The following is a 19,667-nucleotide window of genomic DNA, read 5'->3' as shown; positions in this document are numbered from 1 at the left end:
ATTCCGTTGGAGGGCAACACAACATTATACTATAGATTAAGCGATATAACAAAGATTACAACCACATATGATCACCTCAAATACTCTGAAGTGTTTTCCAGCTTCAATTACACCGAGTAACTCTCACAGTATTTGGCCTTCACAATTCCTCTTGAAATAATCTCAATCTCACAATGGTATTCACATATCTTACCCACAAGATTTAATTAGCTTGAACACTCTCGGATTGCTTCAAGGTGTTGTTCATTAAGAAGTAACCTCCTACATACCCTTCACAAAGAAAACTCATTTCTTATATAAAAAGGAATTGGATCCAAATTAGAAACCTGTTCAAACTAGCAATCCGACTCAAATTAGGAAACTTCCTAATTTTCCTTACTGGCTTAAACTTAAGACATACCTTTAACAACATTCCTCATTTACTTTTCCTCCTTCTTTCGTTTCACTTTTCGTCACATGAAACAGTATGGAAAGCAACAAGACAGCATGAGACGCAGATAGAATCTGATGTCGCGGCACGAATTTGACAGTCCTAAATCTTCTACCAATTAGAGAGATCGACATGTCAACTTGGAGACCTCTCATGGATGAGATTGAAAGAGATGATGAAGCTTGTCCTAAATTTGCAACTTAATTGGAAGTAGTAAGTATTATCATCGTTTGGTGAAAGAGATTAAAATGTTTCCACAGCCTGAAGGATCATGGCCATTTCTCGTTCCACTCTTAGGCAATCAACGTAGCCTTCTTTCAATATTTTAACACTTTCTTTGAAAAACTCAATACAGATTTTCGTACTCTCTACTTGGGCTCGCTTACTCTGAAATGAGGAAGCACCGCTTCACCATTCATGCCATTGCCACTGGAGAGGTAATACCCAAAGTACTCTGGGAAAGAGGTCTCTCTGTACAGGGGTGGATTGTCCTCGTCGAGAAGCTCCTCTATCGGTCCATATGGCTTCGACTTCCGTGTCCCCCTGGGGAAGAGGAAGCACGCGACCGAGACCCGAGGCCCAGCCTGCCTGGCGAGGACCCGGTGCTCCGCACTCTTGAACTTGTCGTTGCTAACAAGCTGCAATCAACAAATCAGGCAAACTTCGACTGGAAGATGACCTTTACTCTGTCTGTGACAAATTTGAATGATCTTTGTACCTGCATGAGGTCTCCTATGTTGGCAAGGATTGCTCCAGGCACAGGGGACACATCAACCCACTGGTCTTTGTGGCGGAATTGGAGGCCTCCATGGTGGTTTTGTAGGAGAAGGGTGAGAAATGCGGCATCTGAGTGATTGATTGTGCCCAGAGTCAGCTCTGGCTCAGGGCAAATTGGGTAGTAATGGCCTACCATTGTCTTGGATTCCATGCATTCAATTTCACCAAGATAGCCTGAATCAAGCCCTAATGCTTCTGATAGTAGTTCAGATAGAGATCTCTTCAACTTTTCAATGTGCTTTTCGTACTCAAAAACCGGCTCTCTACGAAGGAGTGAAAGAAAACATCATGCGGAAAGAATAATTGAACCTATGTATATAAAGAAGAGAAAGTTATAATTGGGTGAAAGAGGTGCGAAGAATTGCGAAGAATTGAACTTGAGATATCTCGCCCCGTAACCATATTGAAGTTATACAAAAAATTGTTTTCGATCCCTTTTAAAAGAAAATAGAAGCAGGGTACATAGTTTTCGAAAATTGTCGAGGTCTTAGGTGAAGGAACAGAGTATAAATCATGATTAAGACCTGCATAGAACAGGGACTGCCTCTGGTTCTAGCCCTCCAGAGGGGAAATCAAAGAAGAGAGTGTCCTTCCAAGTTGCTGCTTTGGACCAAAATAAGTCTCCATTGCTGTAGTACCTAAATTTCTTAGCATCGTCTCTGGAGTACCACTCTCTCTTCACTCCCTCAGGCTGCTCGTGGAACTGCTTGACAGTTTCCAGCATGCGTTCCATAGCGTCAACCGGGATTCCATGGTTGATTATCCGGAAGAAACCCCAAGTCTCCAATGCTCTACGGAGGTCGTTGACCACATCCTTCCGCCGGCAATCCTCACAGCCCATCATGTCGATGACAGGGACCTCGAGGCCAGTGGCAGCCCCATCCGTGTCGGAGGACAGGTCACGCAGGTTCTGGGGTGGGTGGATGAAGAGCCTAGGGACCTTGGCCACGCCCGAGTCGACGAGGCCTTTGACGCCAGCTTTGGTCTCTTCAAATTCCTTTGCTTCTTTGGCTCTGTCATAGCACGGTCCACTACAGGTGAAGGATTCACCAGGACTGGGCAAGGTTTGCATCTTGGTAGCAGAAGCTTTGAAGCCTATTAAGGTGATTGGATTGTGCCCTTCTGGTGAGGCTGTATGACCATTTATATTCTGCAGAAACATGGAGAAGTAGTAGTTGCCCGGTCCGCGTCCGATCACGTGCAATCGAAAGGGACTCTTATCAACCGGATGGTGATCAAGCGTCCGGATTAGAGAGCAACCATGGCCTAGATCATAAAATAAGGGGAGTGTTATTTTTTCTCTCGAGCATTTCTCACGTGCTTTGACCCATGTATCAGCAACGAAAAACATATCCCTTCGATTAACTAGCAATTAAAATTGCTGACATGTCGATGGAGATTTTTTCTCTCGAGCATTTCTCACATGCCACAAAACATCCAAAGTCGGCAGAGATTTTCGCCCACACAAATGCAGCACGTGACGAGAAATATCAAAAATCTACTGTCGAAATGAACCTACTCCTAAAGAAACTATGTCGCAAAGCAATTATACATGCCCATACCGGGCTCAAAGAAAGCACAGCCGTAAGGCAAAGGACCAAAACCAAAAAATGCTGAAGCCGGTAGGTTACAACATTTGTGGTACCGCGCAGGTAGCCTCTTCGGACCAACTTTTGAAATGGCTCTCGGAACATTTATCCAGTAAGGCCTCACAATCAGAGACAGCTGCTACAATTACTCAGCTCGTGAATCACGGCCTCCATGGATGGCCTGTCATAAGGAGACTCGTTGGTGCAAAGCAAGGCGATCCTCGCGAGTTTAGCCGCCTCGTACTCGAAGAACCTTCCATGGATATTCCCGTCGATGAATTCCTGGAATCTGCGCGATTCAGCAGCCAGACGCACGGCGTGATCGACTTTCTGCTTCCCCGACAAAATCTGGAACACGATCATTCCAAACACGTAGACATCACTCTTCTCCGTGAACTGGCCCGTGGACGTGTGCTCGGGCGCTAGGTAGCCCATGGCAGCGCTAGCTTTGAGCAACGAGAACACAACGTCATTCGTGAGGAGCCTGTGGAGACCGGAGTCATAGAGCAGCGGATTGTATCGCTGGTCTATGAGCACATTTTCCGCCGAGATGTTTTGGTGAAGGAGAGGGGCCTTGTTCGGTTTATGAGCATGCAAATAGGCAATACCTGTTTCGTAAAATCATTCGAAAATCAACAAAATCAGAGAAAGAAAAACATTTAAATTAAACGCCACAGTATGCTATTTGAGCACCACAAGCATTACCCATATTAGTACATGACAGAGCAGTGACCAGGCAAAATTCATAATGCAGCAAATTCAACAATGGCAGTGTTCCTCAAATGATGGAAGTCCTGGACCACCTAAATTTGTTCCTCCATAAAGACTAGACCATGCTATTATGAATTTCATAGCCCCTCAGGTGGTTACTGCTCACTAGAGATCCAAAGCACTGTCAATGATGCATCAGAAGAAATTAGAACTGGAGTTATTGTTTTGAAGGTTCTTGCTTGAATTTAAAAATGCTGACGAGTGCATTTAAAACACTTATTGGGCTCATAAATGTCCCTTTGGAAGTGTAAACAAGTGACTTTTTTGAATGTTCGAATTTCATGCCGCACGTAAAACCATTACACTTTACTCAATTTGGAGATTTGGAATTACAAGCATTCTTTTTAAGCAGTGCTTAAAATGTGTCTTCAAGCACCCACCAACAATAACCTACCAAGGTTAGAGGTAGCTCTCTAGCATCAGATAAAATCCAAAACTCAATTCAAGTTCCAAAATCCAACAAAAGCTTTATGCAGGGAGGACAACTTAGAAGGCAATAGCCAGCAGCAACCAGAGTTATCAAACATGTAGCACAAGGATAAATAAAGAACTCGGAGCCAAACTCGAGTTTTGGAGAAATTATGGAACAAGGATTGAAATTCACTAGATAGCCATTCAGATGAAACAAGAAGGAAATCATCAGACACCACTGGCCTTTAGCGATTCCCTTCACAATCGAAACTCTAGTGGACCCCTCAGGGGTGCCAATATCCCCCTCCAAATGCAAAAAGCTTAGAAGAGTCCCATTCGGAACATAATCATAAATCTGGAAGCACTCCCCACGGCCCCTTGAGCAGCAGAATCCTCACAGCCTCACCAGATTTTCATGTCTCAGCGAGGTCAACATATTCAAACCCTTCAAGAACTCAGATTCATCAGCCTTGCAGCCAGTCGTGTTGATGCATTTGATGGCGACTACAGAGCCGTCTCTCAGTATTCCTCTGTATGGGGTAGAGAAGTCACTCTTACCCAACACATTCACCTCCGAGAAATACTGAGTGGCAGATTCCACCTCTTCCAGATTGAATCTGAAGCTCTGCAAAGCTTCTTCAGAAAACTCATTAACGATCTGAGCATCAGCAAGCGGATCCCATCCATTTGAATATTCCAGGCTAGCTAAAGGAGAGCCATTTTCCTTACAAGCACTCTTAGGCTGATCAGTGCTTAGATGGCCATCAGAAACCTCAGCCGAAAAGCCAAGTTTCTGTTTCCTCCGACGATAGAGTGTGAACATAAGAATCCCTATGGCCGACAATGCAACAGTTGCCAAGATTGACCGATAAGGGCAGAGGGTATTGAAGATATCACCGCCTACTCAAGAATTCAATAGCGTGACTCTTCGATAGATTTTTCGGCTTTCGATGGACGTCTATCGACGCGCGTGTTTAGTGTCATTATTGTTTTGTAGTTATTTAAGAGTCATCATTTGTTGTGTGTCTCGAGAGTCTTTTAGTATTCCAATGTGTAATTATTGCTTTGTATTTGGACGGGTCTTTTCATGTATCTAGGGTATGTCGGGAGTCATGTCTTTTCGCCTATATAAAGGCAAGTCCTGTAATCGTTTCAAATAAGGTGAAAGTAAGGTGAATATAGAAAATTATAGAGTCCATCCATCTCCTCCCTTGAACACTTATCTCGTGTGAAGAGAACCTTTCACCTTCGATAGTCTTCGATCATCTTAAGGATCGAGACGTGCTTCGCAACTCGAAAATTCAACATTTGGTATCGGAGCGCGGTTACCGGGGACCGTGAATCAAGTCTTTCGGAGTGTGGTTCGTGAAGATGGTGGTTAGCGACCATTGTTCGTGTGCAAGCGGTCGAGGACCGGAGTACGTCGAAGTTCTCACGGAGTACGATCGGGGACTGTGATCAATTGATTGGGACCAAGCCGGACACTTTTCTCCAATCGGATGGCAGACGTATCAAGTTCGACGAATGGTATTGAGAAGCTGAACAATTCCAATTATAATAATTGGAGTACCCGCATGCAGTTTTATTTGCGGGGTCAAGATTTGTGGGATATTGTTGGCGGCAGCAACACCATGGCACCCACAAACGATGGTGATACGAGGAGATGGAACATCAAAGCGGGTAAGGCTCTTTACGCTCTTGCCGTGACTGTTGAAGATGACTTGTTGCAGCATATAAAGAGTGCGCAGACTCCCAAGGAGGCATGGGATAACTTGGCAACGTTGTTCGCAAGGTCGAATGATGCCAAGTTGCAAAGGTTGGAGAACGAGCTGCTGTCGATGTCACAACAAAATATGACGGTGAGTCAATATTTCTCCAAGGTTAAGTCTATTTGTGACGAAATTTCGAAGCTAGATCCGAATAATGCCATCTCTGAAACGAGAATGAGAATGATTATTATTCATGGGTTAAAGCCGGAGTATAATGGTATTGTTACGGCTACTCGTGGATGGGCAACACAACCAACGTTGATCGAACTGGAGAATATTTTGGCCAACCAAGAAACTTTAGATAATCAAATGTCTAAGGTTTCGATGAAGGGAGATGAGAGTGCCCTCTTCGGTGATAAGAGAGGGTTCAAGGGCCGGAGGAGAATCGATGCTGACAATAGAGATGACAAGCCGGGAAAAAGTCATGTCGAAAGGCAAAAGCAGCCAGCTCGTGGAGAATGGAAAAAACGTCCGGGAGAGACGAGTCTTCGATCAGGGGGAGCTTGGCGGAATCGTTATGGGAATGACAAAAGGCGTAGTGGACGATGTTATGTCCGTGGCAGAGAAGGTCATTTCGCTAGAGATTGTCGAGCAAAAAGAGTTGAAGTAAATGTCGCAGCATCATCGAAGAGGAGTGATTTCGATGACAATGTGGAATGGGATTTTCATGCATCTATCGCAACGGAGGTGCAAGACGAGCTCGCTGCCTCGTCCATTGTCGAGTCGAACCATTCGATGGCTTTAATCACTGTAAGTGATAAGTCGATTAATTATGATGTTGATTGGATTGTTGATTCGGGGTGTTCGAATCACATGACCGGAGATCAAGGCAAGGCGTCGAATACGCTGGATTATACCGGTGGACGTGTAGTGATTACTGCGGATGGCTCGAGGTTGCCAATTTCCCATATTGGTGAGACGGTGATAACTCCTCGACTCAATTCACAGCAGGTTGAATTGAAAAATGTGTATCACGTGCCGGGGATGAAGAAAAAATTTATTGTCTGTGTCCCAGCTCACGGACTCGGGTAATTATGTTATATTCGGTCCACGAGATGTTAAGGTGTACCGAAGTGTGAAGCCCACTAGTCGACCAATCATGGAGGGACGTCGACCGGAGTCCGTTTACGTGATGTCTGCTCAAACGGCATACGTAAACAAAACCCGGAGGAATGATACACCTGATTTGTGGCATGCGCGGCTTGGGCATGTAAGTTATCACAAGTTGAAAGTGATAATGCTGAAGAATATGCTGAAGGGCCTCCCCCAGTCGGAAGTTCAAGAAGATGTGGTTTGTGTCGAATGTCGGTATGGAAAGGCACATCGGCTTCCTTACGAGGAATCATCATTCAAAGCTCGTACGCCTCTCGAGCTCATTCACTCGGATGTGTTTGGTCCGGTGAAGCAATCGTCTATTGGTGGATCAAAGTATATGATCACATTTATCGACGACTTCTCCAGGTATGTTTGGGTTGATTTTATGAAAGATAAATCCGAGGCATTTATCAAATTTAAGGAGTTTAAGGAGAAGATAGAAAGTGAAGTGGGCAAGAAGATTCTTTGCCTTCGTGCTGATAACGGGGGAGAATATACTTCTAATGAATTCACGAAGTATTTGCAAGAGTGCAAGATACGTTGACGGTTTTCTTGTCCGTATACGCCACAGCAAAATGGAGTTGCCGAAAGGAAGAATCGACATCTAGCAGAGACATGCAGGAGCATGCTACATGCGAAGAATGTTCCACCCAAATTTTGGGCCGAGTGTATGAAGACAACGGCTCATGTGATTAACAGATTACCACAAGTAAGGCTTGGTTCTATGTCACCATACGAGAGGTTATGGAAGTGCAAGCCTGTGGTAAGTCATTTCAGAGTTTTTGGATGTGTATGTTATGCATTTGTACCGGAACACCTTCGCAGCAAATTCGACAAGAAGGCGGTTCGATGTATTTTCGTGGGTTATGATGATCAACGAAAAGGGTGGAAGTGCTGTGATCCTACATCGGGGAGGTGCTATATTTCGAGAAATGTGGTGTTCGACGAATTATCGTCATGGTGGTCATCTCAAGGCGTCGAATTGCCGGATTCACAGCATATCGAAGAAGAGTTTCAAGAAAGGCTGAGAGAATTCGATGAGGATCAGCCTATCGAAAAGGATGTCGAAGCACGATCACAAGGTTCAACAAATTCATCCGGTGAGCATCGAATAGTAACGGAAGAATTTCGACCAAGTCGGGTAGAGGAACTCGAAGGAGAGGAGCCTCGACTTCGAAGATCACGGAGGCAGAGGAGGCCAAACCCCAAGTATGCCAATGCGGCGTTGACCGAAGATGTTGGTGCAGTGGAGCCGTCGACATATGAGGAAGCATCGAAGGATGCAGAGTGGAGAAAGGCCACGGAGGAAGAGATCCTCGCACTAAAGAAGAATGAGACGTGGGACTTGGTGTCGAAACCTGAAGAGGTACGTCCTATATCTTGCAAATGGGTTTATAAATTGAAAACTCGACCGGATGGGTCGATAGAGAGATATAAAGCACGTCTAGTTGCTCGAGGTTTTTCGCAAAAGTATGGCGTCGATTATGAAGAAACCTTCAGCCCAGTGGCCAAAGTTACTACTGTTCGAGTTACGTTGGCACTTGCGGCAAGCAAGTCGTGGAATCTGTGGCAGATGGATGTGAAGAATGCCTTTCTTCATGGAGAGCTTGATCGAGAAATATACATGGAGCAGCCGGATGGTTTCAAGAGCAAAAATCATCCAGAATATGTCTGCAAGCTAAAGAAAGCCTTGTATGGCTTGAAGCAAGCCCCGAGAGCATGGTATGGGAAGATCGCAGAATTCTTATTGAGAAGCGGTTATTCTCTAGCCCCAGCAGATTCGAGCTTGTTCGTGAAGGAAGAAGATGGAAGGATAGCGACCGTGTTGGTTTATGTGGATGATCTCATCATTACTGGAGATGATGAAGATGAGATATGTCGAATTAGAGCCAATCTCTCGGTCCGTTTTCAGATGAAGGAGCTTGGAGAGCTGAAGCACTTTACGGGACTCGAGATTGATCGGATAAAGGAAGGATTATTCCTATGTCAACAGAAGTATGCACGAGATCTCTTAGAGAAGTTCGGGATGCTCGAGTGTAAGCCTATATCTACTCCGTTGGATGGGAATGCAAAGCTGTGTGCAGATGAAGGTCGAGAGTTAGAAGATTCGACCATGTACAGGCAACCGGTAGGTAGTCTAATTTACCTTACCATAACTCGACTTGATATCGCTTTTGCAGTGGGAGTAGTAAGTCGATTTATGGAAAAGCCACGGAAGCCTCACTTGGATGCAACCAAGCGTATCCCGAGGTATGTAAAGAAGACATTTGATTTTGGCCTTTTGTACAAGAAGGTCTCAACGAGTGAGTTGGTCGGTTATTGCGATGCCGACTTTGCTGGAGATCAATACACAAGGCGCTCGACTACCGGATACTCGTTTAATCTTGGATCAGCAGTAGTATCCTGGTGCAGTAAAAGACAGCCAACTGTGTCTCTGTCGACAACAGAAGCTGAATACAGAGCAGCAGCAATGGCGGCTCGGGAGAGTTCGTGGCTAGTGCGGTTATTGGATGATCTTCATCAATCGATAGATTATTCGACAACATTGTTTTGTGATAATCTATCCGCTATAAGTTTGGCAGAAAATCCAGTTTTTCATGCTAGAACAAAGCATGTGGAAGTACACCATCATTTTCTACGAGAAAAGGTCTTGCGGGGCGAGATCAAAATGGAGTACACTAAGACAGGTGATCGGGTTGCTGATATCTTCACCAAAGGTCTTGGAGCAGCAAAGTTCGATGAGTTTAGAACTCAGCTAGGTATGGTCGCGAGATCTGTCCTAAGAGAGAGTAGTCGGTGAGGGGGAGTATTGAAGATATCACCGCCTACTCGAGAATTCAATAGCGTGACTCTTCGATAGATTTTTCGGTTTTCGATGGACGTCTATCGACGCGCGTGTTTAGTGTCATTATTGTTTTGTAGTTATTTAAGAGTCATCATTTGTTGTGTGTCTCGAGAGTCTTTTAGTATTCCAATGTGTAATTATTGCTTTGTATCGGGACGGGTCTTTTCATGTATCTAAGGTATGTCGGGAGTCATGTCTTTTCGCCTATATAAAGGCAAGTCCCGTAATCGTTTCAAATAAGGTGAAAGTAAGGTGAATATAGAAAATTATAGAGTCCATCCATCTCCTCCCTTGAACACTTATCTCGTGTGAAGAGAACCTTTCACCTTCGATAGTCTTCGATCATCTTAAGGATCGAGACGTGCTTCGCAACTCGAAAATTCAACAGAGGGATGTGCCGATTTTGGCAAACTAGAACATTTAGTCAGGTTACATGGTAACACCACATTGGCTGTCTCAGGTATAGTCGTGGAGGGTACTGTTGTAGCAACCCCATACGGTTGAGGTCGACCGGGCTTTCGACCCTCCAAAGCATTACAAGTCCTTAAAGAGAGGAACCCAGTCCCACACAAGTCGAAGTTGTTTTCGTACAGAAATCCTTCGTTCAGTCTCTTCCGCGCTTTAATATTCAAAAAAGAAACAACAATCAGTTGTGGGTGATTCTCATTCCTAAAAGCATTGAAGAGAGATCAAAGCAGAATAGTTGTTAAAGGGTGCTCAAATACCAAGCTTTGAGCTGTATTGAAATGCATTACGCGGGATGATCCGACATGGTTTCCGGTTTTCGACACAGTACGTTAAATTGAATTCCAACCAGTCCTCAGATAGAGAAAAAGGCCAAAATTATTTGGCCTTCCAGCCAAAAAAAAAAAAAGATTGGAACATACCTGCAAATAGGAGGAATAGCCTCTGGGTCTAGCTCGCCATCCTGGAATTCATACATGATAGTGTCCTTCCAAGTTGCTGCTTTTGACCGGAACAAGTCTACATTGCCAAAGTACCTCACTCTCTTCGTACCATCTCTAGAGTACAGTTCTGATGCGGATGTCATTAGTAGTGCATTCCTGGATCGATTGGATCAACACAAATCTAATCGGAAGGCGAAACGGTGCTGCGGCTAGAACCGGCGGATCGGGTCGACGACGTCGGATTGAGCTCAAATTCGGCAGGCTGAAGCGAAACGGCGTCTCGATCAATACTCACCGCCTTTGGCCGTGACTAACGATGAATTTTGGCGGTTCGAGAATGTCTAGATGGGTTTTTCTATTTTTTTTTAGTATTTTTCGGGCTTAATTTTATTTCAGTGGCACTTTTGTAATTTTCCGTTTTTTGATATTTTGATTCCTAATTGGACTAGGGTTAGGATAACACTCTATAAAAGGTGTATATCACGTTTTTTTGAAGCATCATCAATAATATTCACATAATTTTTGAGATTTCTCTCTTTTAGCAATGGTTTTCTTGCGTTATTCGCTGAACGCTGTGTCCTTCACTTCCACTTGTTGCTCATGGAACTTCTTCACACCCTCCAACATGTTGTCCATCACGTCGAGCGGAATCCCGTGGTTGATTATATGAAAGATTCCCCATTCCCTCGATGCTTCGCGCACTCCATCGATGATGTCCCCCTGCCGAGAGTCCCGATAGCCTCTTAGATCGATGATTGGTAACTGGAGGCCGGTCCCTTCGGTGTCGTTTGACAAATCGGGCAAGTTCTCTGGAGGGTGGATGAAGATCCTGGGGATCTTGGTCGCGCCAGAGTCCACGAGGCCTTTGACTCCGGCCTTGGTCTTGTCGAATGCCTACAATTCTTTCACTCTGTTGTAGTGTGGTCTGTTACAGGTGATGGATTCTCCATGATTGGACATGGTTTGCATCTTCCTTGTAGTGACGAAGTTTGAAGTCTTAATTAAGATTGAGGGTCTTTGAGCCCTGATCAAACGACAGGCTATGACCATGTGATCGTTATGAAGATGATGAGCTGGAGAGGCCATTGTTTAGTTAAGGGAACCAAATGCCTAAGATTCCCTTAACACGTGAAGCTTGTGGTAGGTGTAGAGTTCTTGTCCTAATCTGGGTCAAAATCCAATGCAAGAATTTTCCTAACGTGGGCTTATATTAATTGAGATTGTAATTTACCGTATTATAATATTAATCTACCGTTTTACGAGTTGGTCTAAAAAAGGCAATATATAAGGATTCTTAGTCTAATATGGGCATGTATAGTGTGGACCGAGTTGAACCCGACCCACAATGAGAAAACTCGATTGTAAATTCCGTAAATAGCGCTCAAGTTTCTCCTCTAAACCCGCCTCACATAAAGGAGCATATACGGATATCGCGCGGTTGAAGGACCGGCTCATTAAGCCGGGGATACAAAGGGCGATAGAGGAGAAGAACTTGAGCTCGTGATTCCGCCTAAAGCAAGATAGATTCGAAATCGGGTGCACATACTCTTTTATTCCTCCATTATGATATGGAATGTTTTAACTATGGTTAGAGTGGAAAAAGCGTGATCTTTTTACTCAATTGTCATTGTATAACATAACTTTTTTTTATCAATAGTGACGTCAGCAATCTTTTGATCATTAATATAAAAATTTTAAAATCATCCAGCGGTTGAAATAGGTTGTATTATGAAAGCGTGCAACGACTGTGGGTTGGTCTACTTTAAAAATGATGCCGGGGAACAACTAACATTCAACATGGCTCAGAATATGTCAACAACAAAAAAAATTCAAAATCAACTCAAAGTTTTCTGCAAAGTTTTCTCGATGTAATTCAACTATCGATTTTTGAACTAGCAACAGATAGTCGGACGTTGAACCCTTCGTCATCGGTGTTAAAATATGTCTCGAGTTTAAATCCAATGCAAAATTTGATATTTAGTGGAGTCTTGATGTTGCTTTATTATTTATTTTTTTCCCTTTTGGTACGGTGGCAATTTCGTGAATGCTCAAGTTTGATCAAGATGAAGTTTTGGACTTATCTCATTGCTTATCTCATTGCTGCAAAAAGAAAACGTGAAGATTTTGTGGCCGTAAAGAGAGAAAGAAAGCAAGTGGGCCCCATGGGTGAATGAGTCCTTGTCGGATAATGAACAAAAGAAATAGAAAAGTAGCCGCACACAGTGGACCCCATAAATAGCCGAGGCGGAAAAAACAAAAAAAAAAGAGCACGAGCCGCCCAGAGAAAAATCGTGGGTTTTCTTCGGCACAGGGTACCGCGCCGCGAAGGAAAGAGAAAGGACTAGGGGGCTCAAATTATGCAAATAATCGATCATGAAGACAAGAAAAACCTGCCCCTCATCCGAATCCCCATCAACTCATCAGCAATGTTTGCTTCTCCCTCTTTGTCTTCTTGGTCTCGATCATCACCATCGTCCCTGATTCACCATCACCTACCGACCTCCAAATCCACGACTCGAGCTCACCCCCCACTCTCGCTAAGTTGTTTATGCAAACCGAAAATACTACCTTAAAGAACAATAATCCCATCCTCAAGACCGGTGAGGATTTGCCCCTCCTTGCCTCAAGGGTCTCTCCTACTTCCACACCAATCTTGATCGCCAAGCCATCACCGCCAGCGATTGAGAGGCTAAATAGGTGATTGCGAACTCAACCCTCAAGTCCGAGTCCTTATGCGATGAGGTGGCCCTATTCCCCTTCAATTGTTCATATCCCGGTGTTTTCATTGCTATTAGGAACAAGAGCCTTTAGGTCTATTGTGCTCTTGGGTATCAAACTCTAGTTAAAGATTCAAAAACTGATGAGTGCGATGTAGACGGCACATAACGAAGGTGGACCACTCTTAAACCATGATCAAAATTAAGAGGGACCACAAAGAAGTTAAAAAAGAAGAAAATGGGACTCACAAGAGAAGACAAAGAAGAAAACGAACGGGACACCGTAACTAAACACAAAGGATGCTTACAAAAAGGTGGGACCCACAAAAGTTAATATTGTCAAAACATGACTATAGGAAATATTTTAGCTATAAACATGACGATAGGAAATATTTTAGCTATAGTGGGAGTGAAAATAGGACGACCTTTTCTTCAATTGTACTTGTATAAACATAGTTTTCTTCAATCAATGGTGACGTTGGCGATCTTTTGATCACTAATATAAAAATTTTAAAATCATCCAGCAGTTGAAATAGGTGGCGTTATGAAAGCGTACAACTAACATTCAACATGCTCAGAATATATCAAAGGCAAAAAAATTCAAAATCAACTCAAAAAACTAGTAAACAAAACATCTTACGGTTTTTTCGATTTTTCCGCAAAGTTTTCTCGATGTATTTCAATTGTCGATTTTTGCTCTAGCAACCGATAGTCGGATGTTTTGAAGGCTTGTGTTGAGGAAGCATTCATGATTTCTTTGTTAATGAACAGTTAGAATCTTTTTTATACGAGTTCGAATCGGGTGTTTCTGGAAGTTGCTCTTTAGATTTATTCACCTAACTTTCACTCACATGAGATTTACAATTTGCATCGTAACTCGATCAGCAACTTGACACTTCGACTAGCGGCGGCCTCCACATTTCTTTCAAGCAAATATACAGTCCATCACTCGGGATTTATTATACTAATGTAGTGTCCAACTGTGTTGGTAAGTCCATTGGCATGCCCTGAAGGGCGAATACATATGAAGTAGGTGATTCAAAGACCATCTGACTCGCTCTCCTGTTAGTTTAACTAATCAAACAACTTTAATAGACAGCAATCACTCGAATAGCTCTTCTTCCCTTGTTTCCCCCAATGGTTCGAGTTTAGTGCTCTATAGGGAGGTATCGATTATATGCATGTCTAAGAGTTGAGATTCCTCATCTAAGAATACAAAGTTGCACTGATTATAAGTTATATCATCACCTCCTTGTCCAGCTGTAAGGGTGACCGGATTCCTTTTAATTTCCTTCATTGCTTTGGTCCAAATAAAGAAAAGGGAAAAAGGTTTAGTTCCTTCATGTTTTTGCCATTTCCTGATTCAGTCTTACGTAAACAATGTGTGGACTCTGAATAATTTTTTTCACTTGTAGTCCTCCTAATGTATCTGATGAAAAGATAGAGCCGTCTTATTTCATGTGAACACCAAAACCTTCAATGACGCTTTTACACATTCTTGTACTCTCTACTTGGACTCGCTTACTCTGAAATGAGGAAGTACAGCTTCACCGTTCATGCCATTGCCACTAGAGAGGTAATACCCAAAATAATCTGTGAAAGAGATCTCTCTGTACATGGGTGGGTTGTTCTCATCGAGAAGCTCCTTTATTGGCCCATATGGCTTTGACTTCTGCATCTCTCCTGGAAAGAGGAAGCATGCGACCGAGACCCGGGGTCCTGCCTGCCTGGCGAGTACCCGGTGCTCCACGCTCTTGAACTTGTCGTTGCTAACAAGCTGCATCAATATATCGGGCAAAAGGAAAATCGTTGTTTGACTCGAAGATAACTCAACCTTAATCGAATCGGAAGCATTTGCAATAAATGACAAAATGGGAATGATCTTCCTACCTGCAAGAAGTCTCCAATGTTGGCTAGGATTGCTCCAGGCACTGGGGACACATCAACCCACTGGTTTTTGTGGCGGACTTGGAGGCCTCCATGGTGGTTTTGGAGGAGAAGAGTGAGAAAGGAGGCATCCGAGTGATTGATAGTGCCCACAGTCAGCTCTGGTTGTGGGCAGATTGGGTAGTAATGGCATGACATTCTCTTGGATTTCATGCACCCAATGCCACCGAGATAATCTGAATCAAGCCCTAGTGCCTCTGATAGTAGTTCAGACATAGATGTCTTCAATTTTTCGAAGTGTCTTTCGTACTCAAAAACCGGCTCTCTGCAGAGGAGTGAAAAGAGCATCGTCAAAGTTCTGGACTTTCACAATGGGAAATGCATTCTTGACCCACTGAAGATGTCTAAAACACCTTACGCTTTTAAAGAAGGGAAAGTCATAAATAGTGTTTTGGGGCACAAATACTCCCAACCCTTTTTCGTGTCGTCAAAAGTCCTAAACTTGCTCACTTCCATAACTATTTTTTTGTTACGAAAAAATCCAAACTTATACTTATGTGACATATACATATACCCTCTATCACAGTTCCATCCAAGATATCGCATGCTAGTATAAGTTCAAGATTTTTTACGACACAAAAAAAAAAGGTTTGAGGTATTTGTGTTGGGCAAATTTAGGATTTTTAGTGACACAAAGAAAGTTTGGGGTATTTATGTGGCAGTAGGCATAGTTTGCAGTTTCTTATGGTATTAACCTTTTATTTTGTATGTAAAATGAAAGATAAGAAAGTTAGGTTGGCAAGTAGCCACGTGCGAACGAGTAAATCAAGGAAGTCGGAAGAAATTTGATCGAGGGCTGGCACTGTGTTAGAATGCAAATGAAAAGTCAAATGTGCTAAAAGTTTGCAATGAAAGGGTACGACGCAATTTGCACATTTTTATATGAACAGTCCTGCAGCAAGTGCTGGAAATAATTATTGAACCCGTGTGTATGAAGAAGGGAAAGTCATAAATAGATGGAAAAAAGGGTGAAGCATTGAACATGAGACATCTCACCCTGACACTATTGAATTTTGTAACCAAAACTGGTTTCTTTCCCTTTCAAAATAACATGGAAACGCTACTAAATAGGGTATCAATCATGAGTCAGACCTGCATAGAAGAGGGACCGCCTCTGGGTCCAGCACTCCACGCGAGAAATCAAACCAGATGGTGTCCCTCCATGATGCTGCTTTGGACGTAAATAAGTCTTTATTGCAGTAGTACCCAAATTTCTTTGCGTCGTCTCTTGAGTACCACTCTCTCTTCACTCCCTCAGGCTGCTCGTGGAGCTGCTTGACAGCTTCCAGCATGCGTTCCATAGCGTCGACCGGGATTCCGTGGTTGATTATCCAGAAGCAACCCCAAGTCTCCGACGCTCTACGGAGGTCGTTGACCACGTCCCTCCGCCGGCAATCCCCATAGCCCATCATGTCGATGATTGGGACCTCAAGGCCGGTGGCGGGCCCATCCGTGTCGGGGGACAACTCACGCAGGTTCTGGGGCGGGTGGATGAAGAGCCTGGGGACCTTGGCCATGCCCGAGTCCACGAGGCCTTTGACTCCCGCTTTGGTCTCGTCGAATTCCTTTGCTTCTTTTGCTCTGTCGGAGCGTGGTCCACCGCCGGTGATGGATCGTCCATGACTGGGCGAGGTTTGCATCTTTGCAAGTGGAAACTTTGAAGCCTATTTAGGTGATTGAGTTGTGTCCATTTGGGTGAGGCTCCATGACCATTTATATCCTGCAGAAAAACATGGAGAGCGAGCAGGTGAAACTTGGAGAACCATTAGGTGAGGGTTTTTTCCCAAAAAAAAAAACCAAATTGGGTCACCTTTTTTTTTTATTTACGAAATTGGGCCCCAATCGGCAGTCTTAGTGCCGATCGGGGCCCGTGCGGCACCCCAAGTGCCGACTTGGACCCATGCGGCACTCCAAGTGCCGCACGGGCCATAAGGTGCTGAACAAGGGCTAGGCTCATTCATGTAGATGTGTGGGATGTTGTCCAAAGAGGGAAAATTACCAAAAAAGTCTTAAACATATTGCAACTGTACCAATTTAGTTATAAATTATTTTTTTGCTAGTTAAGTCCTAACCTTTTGTAATTATAGTAATTCAATCTGTTTGACCGAGCAGCACTGACGTGACGAATTTTTAATAGTATTTTAACAATTATGAAATTTTTAATTATTTTTATTTTAAATAATTTTCTTCTCTTTTTCTTTTGCTTTCTTTTTAGTCAGGACCTACAGGAGGTCATCGGCCTATGGGTGAGGATCGCAAGCCCTCATCCAAGGGCCAATGAGGGCTCATAAGCCCTCACTTTGTGGCCGGTAGCCGACAACTTCCTGCTAACCCTAAAACAAAAAAGAAAAGACGGAAAACTTATTAAAAAATTAAAAATTCTAGAAATGTTTAAAATATTATTAAATATTTGCAACGTTAGCACCGGCAGGGCAAATGGACTGAATTGACACAATTGCAAAAGGTTTAAAACTCAATTAGAAAAAAAAAATTATGACTGAACCGACACAATTACAATAGATTTAGGACTCTTTTGGGAATTTTTGGTGCTTAGAGCAAAGCTTGTCATTACTTAGACATCACTCTTCTACATGAACCTGGCTCATGGATGTGTACTTTGGCGCTAGGTAGCCCACGGCAGATAAACAAAATCCAGCTGCAACTTGCAAGCAGAGGATTATGAAGATCAGTAAATCCCCAATTCAAAGAATGATAAACAGCCAAACCAGATGCCACATTATGCTATTTGAGCTCCATAATGTTACTCAAATAATTACATGATAGGGCAATGACTAGGGAAAATTTATTCTGCGGCAATGACTTGGAAATGCTGTTGTTATTTTCCTAACCCACTCATGGTGGTTATTGCTGAGATGTTGCTTCATATTTTGGCCACGAAGCAGCTTATATAAGTTGAACCTCATAATGAATTGTCTTAATTTAGCCACCGGTTTTTGACCAAATCTGGCCTTTAATGCATCCCACATATCCTTGGCATTGTCAAAAGGCCCGAACACTCTCATATGTCGCTCTCCATATTGCTCAGCAACGTGATGCGAGCAAGAGAGTTCTTTCTTTTCTAAGCAGTAAAATCATCTCTATCTCTCCGATGTTGTGCATTGTTACCTTATTTAGATTCATCCATAACTTGGTTCAGGGTGTCTGGTGCTTCTTGCTCCTCTAGCACATACTGGGATTTTCAAGTTCCATATCTCATAATTTTTGCCATTAAATTTCTCTCCCCTGTTTAACTCAGCTACAATATAGTTTGTTGCTAATGCCATTCTATAAGAACACAAAGTTCTTTAGACACTATTTGCACGAATCTTTTAATGACTAACGTTTATGCATAATGATTATACTAACTAATTATGTTAATGAATAGTTTCACAAAAGGCCTTAAGATTTGAAAGTTCACTACGTTTCCATTCATCATCGAAATAACCTAATTTGAAATTACCATTAACATAATGATTTATGTAAATCGAGTTCCTTTAAAATTACATAAACTTATCGAACTCCCCACAAGAGCACACATGGATAAAAATGAACAAAGACGTCAAAACAATATAATAAAAAAGCTGCCGTTTATTATTCACAACCAAATGTTTCATAAACGAGTTCATGTACTTAAGATTAAAACAACTGGGAGAAACAGCCACAAACGAAAAGAGTCCCAAACCAGGCAGCATATACTATAAAAAGGCACATCAACCGCTAAGCTTTTTTTCTTATAAACCGGCAAAGTCTTGTAATAACGCTTTAGAAGCTCTCTATTTGAAATATTTCACGGGGCCACGGCCCGAGTAAATCTCTTTGACTTGCGTCGGGGTGCACTCATGCGCCGGGTGGTATTCATGGAAATAGCCGATGTCCTCGACGTCTTAATCTTAATGTCCTCCCTTATTGTCACGCCCCGACTCTCGAGCTCGTGACATCCCTACCTTACTCACCTCGGGTCATGAATGATAGCGTCCCGGGTAAGCTATCGACTTATGAAATTACGGCGCATGCGGAACATGCAATTCTCCCCGACAATCAAAATCAACGGGATAGAATAGTAAAAAAATTAACACCGTCAATCCACAAAAGACAATTTCATTAATAAAACCAGAGCGGGCGAAATTTAGTCCTACTGAGCTACAGTAAACATATACAACCCCATTCTTCGGGGCGGCTTACTAAGACCTCAAAAAGACATACGGTCGGGTAGGGTTAAACCATCATCTACTCCCAAAAATCATACAACGATCATCGTCTTAATTTCCACGGGCTCTATCACTGCCCGAAAATGGGTAACAACGACGGGGTGAGAAATTAATCTTAGTGAGTCAACGCCTAAGCCCGGCTAGGGCATTGATTCGCTCAGACATCCTAACAAATAGTCACGTCAACAAAGAGCAGATAT

At 43.1% G+C, this 19,667-nt stretch overlaps 2 protein-coding genes and 1 pseudogene across 2 annotated transcripts; all 3 read right to left on the bottom strand.

The window, feature by feature from the left end:
- Positions 1-792: 792 nt before the first annotated feature.
- LOC125315905 (1-aminocyclopropane-1-carboxylate oxidase homolog 1-like) lies at positions 793-2,528 on the bottom strand. The gene is made up of 3 exons (XM_048282165.1): positions 1,732-2,528; positions 1,149-1,470; positions 793-1,068 (listed from the first exon to the last, which is right to left on the bottom strand). Exons 1-3 carry the CDS (start codon positions 2,367-2,369, stop codon positions 799-801), a joined length of 1,230 nt encoding a protein of 409 aa, XP_048138122.1. The 5' UTR covers positions 2,370-2,528; the 3' UTR covers positions 793-798.
- Positions 2,529-2,711: 183 nt separating this feature from the next.
- On the bottom strand, positions 2,712-4,962 carry LOC125316008 (annotated as a pseudogene).
- A 6,191-nt stretch (positions 4,963-11,153) lies between these two features.
- Positions 11,154-16,899, bottom strand: LOC115733456 (1-aminocyclopropane-1-carboxylate oxidase homolog 1-like). Its single transcript, XM_048282663.1, has 4 exons — positions 16,352-16,899; positions 15,203-15,524; positions 14,838-15,089; positions 11,154-11,489 (listed from the first exon to the last, which is right to left on the bottom strand). The coding sequence occupies exons 1-4, from the start codon at positions 16,897-16,899 to the stop codon at positions 11,154-11,156; spliced, it is 1,458 nt and encodes a 485-aa protein (XP_048138620.1).
- Between the last annotated feature and the right edge of the window lie 2,768 nt (positions 16,900-19,667).

The sequence above is a fragment of the Rhodamnia argentea genome, chromosome 7 (genome assembly GCF_020921035.1).
Source record: "Rhodamnia argentea isolate NSW1041297 chromosome 7, ASM2092103v1, whole genome shotgun sequence".
Classification (NCBI taxonomy): Eukaryota; Viridiplantae; Streptophyta; class Magnoliopsida; order Myrtales; family Myrtaceae; genus Rhodamnia; species Rhodamnia argentea.
Note: the sequence above shows the minus strand (reverse complement) of the source record. Positions and strands in the feature narration are given on the sequence as shown.